At 47.3% G+C, this 12,264-nt stretch overlaps 1 protein-coding gene across 7 annotated transcripts in view; it reads left to right on the plus strand.

Moving 5' to 3' along the window:
- Nucleotides 1–12,264, plus strand: part of LOC110527298 (arf-GAP with GTPase, ANK repeat and PH domain-containing protein 1) — a 249,244-nt gene that overhangs the window by 188,879 nt on the left and 48,101 nt on the right. For 6 of the 7 annotated variants that reach the window (XM_036982303.1, XM_036982301.1, XM_036982302.1 and 3 more), the window contains one exon: nt 1,349–1,510. In XM_036982303.1, the coding sequence (XP_036838198.1) occupies nt 1,349–1,510 (162 nt within the window). The remainder of the gene's footprint in view (nt 1–1,348; nt 1,511–12,264) is intronic. The other variant, XM_036982299.1, reaches the window with a different exon arrangement.

The raw sequence follows: 12,264 nt of genomic DNA on the forward strand, positions 1-12,264 counted from the left end.
AGCTGCTCCAGCATCAAAGTGCCATAGTCTAGAGCTGAAAACCCCCGCATCTAGCAGATGAGCTGCTCCAGCATCAAAGTGCCATAGTCTATAGAGATGAACACCCCCGCATCTAGCAGATGAGCTGCTCCAGCATCAAAGTGCCATAGTCTATAGAGATGAACACCCCCGCATCTAGCAGATGAGCTGCTCCAGCATCAGTGCCATAGTCTATAGAGATGAACACCCCCGCATCTAGCAGATGAGCTGCTCCAGCATCAAAGTGCCATAGTCTAGAGCTGAAAACCCCCGCATCTAGCAGATGAGCTGCTCCAGCATCAAAGTGCCATAGTCTATAGAGATGAACACCCCCGCATCTAGCAGATGAGCTGCTCCAGCATCAAAGTGCCATAGTCTAGAGCTGAAAACCCCCGCATCTAGCAGATGAGCTGCTCCAGCATCAAAGTGCCATAGTCTATAGAGCTGAACACCCCCGCATCTAGCAGATGAGCTGCTCCAGCATCAAAGTGCCATAGTCTATAGAGCTGAACACCCCCGCATCTTGCAGATGAGCTGCTCCAGCATCAGTGCCATAGTCTATAGAGCTGAACACCCCCGCATCTAGCAGATGAGCTGCTCCAGCATCAAAGTGCCATAGTCTATAGAGCTGAAAACCCCCGCATCTAGCAGATGAGCTGCTCCAGCATCAAAGTGCCATAGTCTATAGAGCTGAAAACCCCCGCATCTAGCAGATGAGCTGCTCCAGCATCAAAGTGCCATAGTCTATAGAGCTGAAAACCCCCGCATCTAGCAGATGAGCTGCTCCAGCATCAAAGTGCCATAGTCTATAGAGCTGAACACCCCCGCATCTAGCAGATGAGCTGCTCCAGCATCAAAGTGCCATAGTCTATAGAGCTGAAAACCCCCGCATCTAGCAGATGAGCTGCTCCAGCATCAAAGTGCCATAGTCTATAGAGCTGAACACCCCCGCATCTAGCAGATGAGCTGCTCCAGCATCAAAGGACAGTTGGAAAGAGGAAGTGATGTAGAAAGTTTAATAGACCAAGTTAGCAAAACAACTGCTTATAATCATTAGTAAAGTTTATCTACATGAAAATAAAGTTAAATATATATATTTTTATCCTAAAAGGAATGTAGGCATGTTTTAAATGCTTTTGAGGGTTATTTTATTTTCATGCCAGTCTTCATCCATAACCGTCAGTTACAGGGTCATTACCTTCACAGCCCTAGCTGCTGTTTACTCTTGCGTTCTCAACATATTTTCAAAAGTATTTCTGGTCCTTCATTGCTTTCGTCTTGTTGTTGTTGAGGAGCGGTATTATCTAACGGTCTGTCTCTTTCCCTGTAGACACGGGTCTGGGAGAGTCTGTGTGCTCCAGCCCCTCCATCTCCAACACCACCAGCCCTAAGATGGACCCGCCCCCCTCGCCGCACGCCAACCGCAAGAAGCACCGGCGGAAGAAGAGCACCAGCAACTTCAAAGCCGACGGCCTCTCTGGTACTGGGGAAGGTAACGCCATCTCCCCTCCCCTCTCCGTTTTCCAGCCCTGGTCCGCCCTCTAAAACGCTCCCCCTAGCTAACAGACACCTAGTCTATACACTAGCTGGGTCCTAGGTGCTAAGCTCGACTATTGAATGAATGTGTCTGGAAAAGAATGGAGCAACAAACCTAGGAAGTACAAAACTATGATGAACCTGGTGATTTTAGATAACTAATGATTGTCAACGATGACTTAATATCTGACCCTTTAGCTGTCTTGGACCAGGTAACTTTTTTAAAGAGATTTTATTCCAATGATCTTAAACCAGATAAACAAATGGTACATTAAATGAATGAAATAACGTATTTGAATATGATAAGGCACCGTATGCTGCCGTAGGAACAGGTATGGGAAACGCAGCCATGTCTTCCCACGAGCCCCCTGACATCACTCTGCTTGTGGAAGGGGGTTCTCCATTCTTTTCTCTCATCCCTCCATTCCTCCTCTCTTTCTGTCTGTCTGTCAGTCAGATGTGTGTTTTCAGCACTGCTAATAGTAAACATGACATACTACTCTGTCACGATGAATGGCTTGCTCATAAACACACGTTTACTTGTGGATACACAGGTTTATAGGCTCAAATACACCGTCTTGGGGTATCAAACACACTGATGCATCCTCACTCATGCACACACACACACACACACATACACAAAACGTCACCCACCATTGTGAATGGGACTGGAACAGATGCAGAGTTGGTAGCAGATGTGTGATGTAATGTGTAGCACTTCCATCAGAGGGAATCACGTGGCTGACAAGACAAGTGCCTGTCTTCTGTCTCTGTCTGGGGTCACTCCATCTCCTCTCCTGCCTGCTTGCCTGGCTGGCTGGGACTGGGAGGAATACTGGAGCAGATAGACATTACTGGGAATGGGACATTATAATGTAGGGGGCTGAATGTGTAATATATTTCACCTAGCTCGCAAACAGCCTATTTTCAATGGAGGAAATGTATTAATTGACATGACTGTGTGTGCTGCTCATTTGTGTTTATCTGAGGTGAGTGATCTGACACCGTTTGAAATCATTTGTGTTTATCTGAGGTGAGTGATCTGACACCGTTTGAAATCATTGTAGCACCCAGCGTGCTTTATGAAACTACCAAAAGTGTCCAGCGACTGGTTCATATCTTCGCTCTTGAAACTGATTTAATATTTGTCCAATCTCCTTCATAGTTAGAATGGGACTGGCAGTAGTAGCAGCCGTTTTATTGGCTGCTGACCATAGAATGTATTTTTTTGTATATAAAATTTCCACCATCGTTTCCTATGACTGTAAAAGAGCTGGACATCAGAACTGCTATCGCTAACCTTGATTTGGACAAGGTGAAACTTGTATTGATCATCCCGGGCCAGGCCCAAAGCCCGACACAAAGGAGGAGTCAGAGATGGCGTTATAGAGGCCGGCGTGCAGGATACATGACGAGACTATATCGGAGAGTGGATAAACCACCTCTACCCACGGGCTATTGGTGAACATGCAATCACTGGAGAATAAACTGGATGAGCGCTGTTCGAGACTATCCTGTCAACGTGATCTGAAGAACTGTAATATCCTGTGTTTCTCTGAGTCGTGGCTGAACAAGGACATGGTAAATATAAATCAAGGTTGTTTTTCTATACAGCGGCAGAACAGAGCAGTGGCATCGGGGAAGCTCAGGGGAGGTGGTGTCTCTTATCAACAGCTGGTGCGCGATCTCTAATATTAAGGAAGTCTCGAGGTTTTGCTCGCCTGAGTTAAAATACCCCATGATAAGCTGTAGACCATAGTATTTACCAAGAGTAAATACTGTCCTTTCCCACCTGGACAAAAGGAACAACTACGTGAGAATGCTGTTCATTGACTTCAGCTCAGCGTTCAACACCATAGTCCACTCCAAGCTCATCACTATGCTAAGGACCCAAACACCTCCCTCTGCAACTTGATCCTGGATTTCCTGGCGGGCTTGACGAGCTTGAAGTTCCTTGTGTCCACATCACTAAGGAATGATCATGGTCCATGAAGAGAGCACAACAACACCTCTTCCCCCTCAGGAGGCTGAAAAGATTCTGCATGGGTCCTCAGATCCTCAAAAGGTTCTACAGCTGCTCCACTGAGAGCATCTTGACTGGCTGCATCACCTCTTGATATGGCAACTGCTTGGCATCTGGCAAGCATTACCGATGCACCAAGTCTGGATCCAACAGGACCCTGAACAGCTTCTATCCCCAAGCCATAAGACTGCTAAATATTTAGTCTGGGTAGCTATTGGTTAACTATTTGACTATCTGCTTTGACCATTTTTACACAAACTCTTTTGACTCATCGCATACGCTGCTGTTACAGTTCATTATCATCCTGTTGTCTAGTCACTTTCTCTACCGATATGTACATATCTACCTCAATTACCTCGTACTCCTGCACATTGACTCCCTACTGGCACCCCGTGAATATAACCAAGTTATCATTGGCTCGGTACTGGTACCCCGTGTATATAACCAAGTTATCATTGACTCCCTACTGGTACCCCGTGTATATAACCAAGTTATCATTGGCTCGGTACTGGTACCCCGTGTATAGAGCCAAGTTATCATCGACTCCCTACTGGTACCCCGTGTATATAACCACGTTATCATTGACTCAGTACTGGTACCCCGTGTATATAACCAAGTTATCATTGACTCAGTACTGGTACCCCGTGTATATAACCAAGTTATCATCGACTCCCTACTGGTACCCCGTGTATATAACCAAGTTATCATTGGCTCGGTACTGGTACCCCGTGTATAGAGCCAAGTTATCATCGACTCCCTACTGGTACCCCGTGTATATAGCCAAGTAATCGTTACTCATTGTGGATGAATTCCTTGTGTTACACACTTTATTCCTTCACACCCCCAACCCAGCACGCTTTTCCCGAAGGCCGAGCATTGTGAGACGCTCCCCCAGCCAGCCGGCCTCTGAAGGCCGAGCATTGTGAGACGCTCCCCCAGCCAGCCGGCCTCTGAAGGCCGAGCGTTGTGAGACGCTCCCCCAGCCAGCCGGCCTCTGAAGGCCGAGCGTTGTGAGACGCTCCCCCAGCCAGCCGGCCTCTGAAGGCCGAGCGTTGTGAGACGCTCCCCCAGCCAGCCGGCCTCTGAAGGCCGAGCGTTGTGAGACGCTCCCCCAGCCAGCCGGCCTCTGAAGGCCGAGCGTTGTGAGACGCTCCCCCAGCCAGCCGGCCTCTGAAGGCCGAGCATTGTGAGACGCTCCCCCAGCCAGCCGGCCTCTGTGCAGCCCCTTCGCCCCATTCGTCAGCGGGGCACTTAAGTGAAATATTATAAATAATCCACCGTATTGAAATCTTTTATCAGCTGTGGCACTTTCATTATTCAATAAGCGATTAGTAACAGTCTCCCAATTTAGCCATTAAGCACCACGCGACAGCGTGGGGCCTCTCTACGCCTGTCACACCACGACCCAGATGAAGTATCAGCCTGTCACACACACCCGTTATTCATGAGGCGAGGGACCGGGGCGGGCCGCCCTCTGCTCCACTCTGGTCCGTACCCACCCTCGCCGCTCCTTCTCCTTTAGCCCAGGTAGGGCCACCGTGAGGTTATACGTCACTCTATCTCTCCATGTCTCTCTCTTTCCTATCTCCTTCATTTCTCTCTCTCCATGTCTCTCTCTGTGTCTTTCTCTCCTCTCTCCATGTCTCTCTCTCCACTCTCATTCATGTCTCTCTCTCTCTGTGTCTTTCTCTCCTCTCTCCATGTCTCTCTCCTCCCTCTCATGTCTCTCTCCTCCATGTCGCTCTCTCTTCTCTCCATGTCTCTCTCCTTGGTGTCTCTCTCCTCCCTCTCATCTCTCTCTCCTCCATGTTTCTCTCTCCTCTATCCATGTCTCTCTCTCCTCTCTCCATGTCTCCTTGGTGTCTCTCTCCTCCATGTCGCTCTCTCCTCTCTCCATGTCTCTCTCCTTGGTGTCTCTCTCCTCCATGTTTCTCTCTCCTCTCTCCATGTCTCCTTGGTGTCTCTCTCCTCCATGTCTCTCATCTCTCTTCTCTCTCCTCTTTCCATGTCGCTCTCCTCTTTCCATGTCTATCTCTCATCTCTCTTGTCTCTCCTTGTCTCCTTCCTCTCTTGTCTCCTTCTCTCTATCTCTTTTTCCTCTCTCTCTCTCTTTCATCTATCTGTTCTCTTTCCTCTCTTGTCTCCTTCTCTCCATGTCTCTTTTACCTCTCTCTCTCTCTGTCATCTATCTGGTCTCTTTCCTCGTCTCTCCTTCTCTCCATGTCTCTCTTTCCTCTCTCTCTCTTTCATCTATCTGGTCTCTTTCCTCTCTTGTCTCCTTCTCTCCATGTCTCTCTTTCCTCTCTCTCTCTTTCATCTATCTGGTCTCCATCTCCATGTCACTCTCTCTGTTTTCTATTTCTCTTGTTTTCTTTCTCCTTCAGATGTTAGTAAATATACATTAAAAATGTGTGTTAATTGTCTGATATTACATTATACTCACCATGCTTTCCGTGTGTGTGTGTGTGTGTGTGTGTGTGTGTGTGTGTGTGTGTGTGTGCACACGTCTGTGTGTGAACTGAAAGGGATACTTCAGGATGGGATACTGAAAGGGATAGTTCAGTTAGCGCAATGCCTGGAAGTCTATGGTATCTACTAGCATGCTAGCAGTTACCATAGACTTCCAGTCATTGCGCTAATGCTAGTTAACAACGTCCTTCAAACTGCACATAGGCACCTAACAAATGGTATTCACGATTTCATCGGAATCTGGGGAAGTAGATAAAGGGCTTCATTGCCAACATCCTGAAGTATCCCTTTAAGGTTGTGAGGAAACAGCAGGATTCCTACATGACTAAAACAGGGGATCCTTTTATTTCTAATGAAAAGCTACTCTTCCTCTCTTCCTCCCTCTCTTCCTCCCCCTCTTTTCCCTCTCTCCCTAAAACAAAGACGCCACTCATCTTCTTCCTTTCTTCCTGCCACTAAGCCAGACCCCCCCTCCCCCCACATGCTTGACACGTGGAGACCCCCGAATCGCTACCCCTCCATCCCTCTCCTCCCCCTTTCCTCTCTTTCACAGCCACCTGCATCAGGTGTATCACTCCTCCTCTGTGTGCTCCGTTGATCACAGCCCACAATTAACTGTCTCTGTAAGAGCACCTCGTTAGTTGCCTAGCACCCCCTGGTTACATACACTACAGCACGGGGTCCGGCTCCTCGCTGCGTGGGACCTTTGAAAGGGGATCTGACCGCGAGCCCGCTGGAGATACCAAAGTTGTCCCTCAGATTCGAGACTGGGGACATGAAAGCGCCCCTTTGGCCCCTTTGAGATGGGAGGTGGAGATGAGGCCCCACACAGAACGGCAGACCAGCTGCAGATCCCTCCCTCCTGGAGGGAGAAAGAGGCATTACTGGAGAGGAGATGTTAGTCAGTCAGGACAGAACACTCTATGATCTGGTATGGGATCAAAGGATCAGGTGGTTAGATAGCGGACTGGGTGATTGGGGGATTCATTCCACACAGGTTGTTAGAGAGAGCAGAAGTGGGTGTGGTTTGTGTTGTGACTGAAGCATCTTGATGCATCTATCATTTAGCCCTTAGAGGGGAGGTGGGTCTGCCGAACCGCTTTGGCCATTTCCCTAAAATGGAAGATAATTAAGGTCACTTTGTAGCCATAGAGGTACAGCAGGTGTGACACTAAAGGTCAACTTGTTAAAGGTGCCAGGTGGTCTTTCCCATGCACAAGACCATTATTCGTTGGATGTACAAAGGACCGAAGTACAAAGGACCCAAATATTTTAGACACCACACACACACACACACACACACACACACACACACACACACACACACACACACTGCAGTGTGTGGGTGCAGATGTAAATGACTTGAACATATATTGGGGTATTTCTTTGTGATTGCTCCAGATTCCTGTGTGTGGGAGAATAGCGCCTTGAAGGACAATAAGACCGAGGCTCGTACAAGCAGTCTAACATTTAAACCTCGCACCCCCATTACCAGAATGTTCCCTTGTCCTATGCTGTAGCGGGGGACTGGTGAATAAATGTACTTTCTCTTCTGATATCGTTGTGTAGCAAATGTTCTTCTAGGCCTCGGGGGATGTTGGGAAATAACAGTAGCGTCGGCGGGGGCTGTGAGGGTTCAGGGGCGAGATGCGAGGGGGAATAAGTGTGTATTTAGAGTGTAGTATGTACCTCATTATAGAAGGTGAAAGCAGAAGTCACATAGTCTAGGACCTGAACACATTCAGTGGGAGAGGGAAACATTTTACCCCTCTGCCCCCCTCTGATAACCTTTTCTTAGCTTGGATTTGTTTAACGTCTAGTTTTTAAACCAGTTCTATTCGACTTGTTCTATATGTTTTTTGAGTTTCCATTCTGTGCTCATACCACTGCCAGGTTGTCATGGTAAATTAGAAGTCTCTGTGAAGGATGTTAAGGCAGTACTGTTCAGCTTCAACTGTTCCTGTGTTGCTTCTACTGCTGACTTGTGATTTGTCACTGCATCTCACCTTAGCCCCTCCCACACAAGTCCATGCCCAGCCCATGACTCCTCCCCCTCTAATGCTGCTGGTTGATTACACCTGACTCCTCCCCCTCTATTGCTGCTGGTTGATTACACCTGTCTCCTCCCCCTCTAGTGCTGCTGGTTGATTACACCTGACTCCTCCCCCCTCTAGTGCTGCTGGTTGATTACACCTGACTCCTCCCCCTCTAGTGCTGCTGGTTGATTACACCTGACTCCTCCCCCTCTAGTGCTGCTGGTTGATTACACTTGACTCCTCCCCCTCTAAGGCTGCTGGTTGATTACACTTGACTCCTCCCCCTCTAAGGCTGCTGGTTGATTACACCTGACTCCTCCCCCTCTAGTGCTGCTGGTTGATTACACCTGACTCCTCCCTCTCTAGTGCTGCTGGTTGATTACACCTGACTCCTCCCTCTCTAGTGCTGCTGGTTGATTACACTTGACTCCTCCCTCTCTAGTGCTGCTGGTTGATTACACCTGACTCCTCCCTCTCTAGTGCTGCTGGTTGATTACACCTGACTCCTCCCTCTCTAGTGCTGCTGGTTGATTACACTTGACTCCTCCCTCTCTAGTGCTGCTGGTTGATTACACTTGACTCCTCCCTCTCTAGTGCTGCTGGTTGATTACACCTGACTCCTCCCTCTCTAGTGCTGCTGGTTGATTACACCTGACTCCTCCCTCTCTAGTCCTGCTGGTTGATTACACCTGACTCCTCCCCCTCTAGTGCTGCTGGTTGATTACACCTGACTCCTCCCTCTCTAGTGCTGCTGGTTGATTACACCTGACTCCTCCCTCTCTAGTGCTGCTGGTTGATTACACCTGACTCCTCCCCCTCTAGTCCTGCTGGTTGATTACACCTGACTCCTCCCCCTCTAGTGCTGCTGGTTGATTACACTTGACTCCTCCCTCTCTAGTGCTGCTGGTTGATTACACCTTTCTCCTTTTTTAGTCTTTATATTTGTGTTGTCTTCAATCTTCTCCGCTGTCCTCTTCTCTCCATCTCTCCTCCTGCCGCCCGTCGGGACGCAGCCAAACGTCAAGCGTGGAAACTTAACCGCGTCGGTAGTCTGCGTAACATATACAGTAACAGCAACTGGGAAGGTAACTAACTAACTGACTGGTTAACCCACCATGATGGAGAGAGTAACAGCAACTGGGAAGGTAACTAACTAACTGACTAGTTAACCCACTATGATGGAGAGAGTAACAGCAACTGGGAAGGTAACTAACTAACTGACTGGTTAACCCACCATGATGGAGAGAGTAACAGCAACTGGGAAGGTAACTAACTAACTGACTGGTTAACCCACCATGATGGAGAGAGTAACAGCAACTGGGAAGGTAACTAACTAACTGACTAGTTAACCCACCATGATGGAGAGAGTAACAGCAACTGGGAAGGTAACTAACTAACTGACTGGTTAACCCACCATGATGGAGAGAGTAACAACAGCTGGGAAGGTAACTAACTAACTGGTTAACCCACTATGATGGAGAGAGTAACAGCAACTGGGAAGGTAACTAACTGACTGGTTAACCCACCATGATGGAGAGAGTAACAGCAACTGGGAAGGTAACTAACTAACTGACTGGTTAACCCACCATGATGGAGAGAGTAACAGTAACTGGGAAGGTAACTAACTAACTGACTGGTTAACCCACCATGATGGAGAGAGTAACAGCAACTGGGAAGGTAACTAACTGACTAGTTAACCCACCATGATGGAGAGAGTAACAGCAACTGGGAAGGTAACTAACTAACTGACTGGTTAACCCACCATGATGGAGAGAGTAACAGCAACTGGGAAGGTAACTAACTAACTGACTGGTTAACCCACCATGATGGAGAGAGTAACAACAACTGGGAAGGTAACTAACTAACTGACTGGTTAACCCACCATGATGGAGAGAGTAACAGCAACTGGGAAGGTAACTAACTAACTAACTGACTAGTTAACCCACCATGATGGAGAGAGTAACAGCAACTGGGAAGGTAACTAACTGACTAGTTAACCCACCATGATGGAGAAGAGTAACAGCAACTGGGAAGGTAACTAACTAACTGACTAGTTAACCCACCATGAAGGAGAGAGTAACAGCAACTGGCAAGGTAACTAACTAACTGACTGGTTAACCCACCATGATGGAGAGAGTAACAGCAACTGGGAAGGTAACTACAGTGCCTTGCGAAAGTATTCGGCCCCCTTGAACTTTGCGACCTTTTGCCACATTTCAGGCTTCAAACATAAAGATATAAAACTGTATTTTTTTTGTGAAGAATCAACAACAAGTGGGACACAATCATGAAGTGGAACGCCATTTATTGGATATTTCAAACTTTTTTAACAAATCAAAAACAGAAAAATTGGGCGTGCAAAATTATTCAGCCCCTTTACTTTCAGTGCAGCAAACTCTCTCCAGAAGTTCAGTGAGGATCTCTGAATGATCCAATGTTGACCTAAATGACTAATGATGATAAATACAATCCACCTGTGTGTAATCAAGTCTCTGTATAAATACACCTGCACTGTGATAGTCTCAGAGGTCCGTTAAAAGCGCAGAGAGCATCATGAAGAACAAGGAACACACCAGGCAGGTCCGAGATACTGTTGTGAAGAAGTGTAAAGCCGGATTTGGATACAAAAAGATTTCCCAAGCTTTAAACATCCCAAGGAGCACTGTGCAAGCAATAATATTGAAATGGAAGGAGTATCAGACCACTGCAAATCTACCAAGACCTGGCCGTCCCTCTAAACTTTCAGCTCATACAAGGAGAAGACTGATCAGAGATGCAGCCAAGAGGCCCATGATCACTCTGGATGAACTGCAGAGATCTACAGCTGAGGTGGGAGACTCTGTCCATAGGACAACAATCAGTCGTATATTGCACAAATCTGGCCTTTATGGAAGAGTGGCAAGAAGAAAGCCATTTCTTAAAGATATCCATAAAAAGTGTCGTTTAAAATTTTGCCACAAGCCACCTGGGAGACACACCAAACATGTGGAAGAAGGTGCTCTGGTCAGATGAAACGAAAATTGAACTTTTTGGCAACAATGCAAAACGTTATGTTTGGCGTAAAAGCAACACAGCTCATCACCCTGAACACACCATCCTCACTGTCAAACATGGTGGTGGCAGCATCATGGTTTGGGCCTGCTTTTCTTCAGCAGGGACAGGGAAGATGGTTAAAATTGATGGGAAGATGGATGGAGCCAAATACAGGACCATTCTGGAAGAAAACCTGATGGAGTCTGCAAAAGACCTGAGACTGGGACAGAGATTTGTCTTCCAACAAGACAATGATCCAAAACATAAAGCAAAATCTACAATGGAATGGTTCAAAAATAAACATATCCAGGTGTTAGAATGGCCAAGTCAAAGTCCAGACCTGAATCCAATCGAGAATCTGTGGAAAGAACTGAAAACTGCTGTTCACAAATGCTCTCCATCCAACCTCACTGAGCTCGAGCTGTTTTGCAAGGAGGAATGGGGAAAAAATGTCAGTCTCTCGATGTGCAAAACTGATAGAGACATACCCCAAGCGACTTACAGCTGTAATCGCAGCAAAAGGTGCGCTACAAAGTATTAACTTAAGGGGGCTGAATAATTTTGCACGCCCAATTTTTCAGTTTTTGATTTGTTAAAAAAGTTTTAAATATCCAATAAATGTCGTTCCACTTCATGATTGTGTCCCACTTGTTGTTGATTCTTCACAAAAAAATACAGTTTTATATCTTTATGTTTGAAGCCTGAAATGTGGCAAAAGGTCGCAAAGTTCAAGGGGGCCGAATACTTTAGCAAGGCACTGTAACTAACTAAGTGACTGGTTAACCCACCATGATGGAGATAATTCACACACCCAAGATGGCAGCCTTCCACTCCACCATGTCCACATGTCTCCATCTTTGCCCTTTGACCTTTCTCAGTGGACATGTTTGCGCCTGATGTCCATGTGTACTTTCCTCTGCCCCCCCATCCCCCTGTCCCCCCTCTCACTGCCAAGTCAGACACCTTAGACACACAGAGCATCCTGGAGCATGCACTCTCTCTGGTGTCATGGACGTCAGTGCGTGTGTGTGTTTGTGTGGTGCCTTGTGACTTTTCTCCCCTGTGCTTCGGCAGTCCCCAACTTAACTCGTGGCTCATGGTTTTTACTGTATGTGATGGACAGCATCAGGCATCATAATCAACAGCAGG

Source organism: Oncorhynchus mykiss, chromosome 7 (genome assembly GCF_013265735.2).
Source record: "Oncorhynchus mykiss isolate Arlee chromosome 7, USDA_OmykA_1.1, whole genome shotgun sequence".
NCBI classification, from domain to species: Eukaryota; Metazoa; Chordata; class Actinopteri; order Salmoniformes; family Salmonidae; genus Oncorhynchus; species Oncorhynchus mykiss.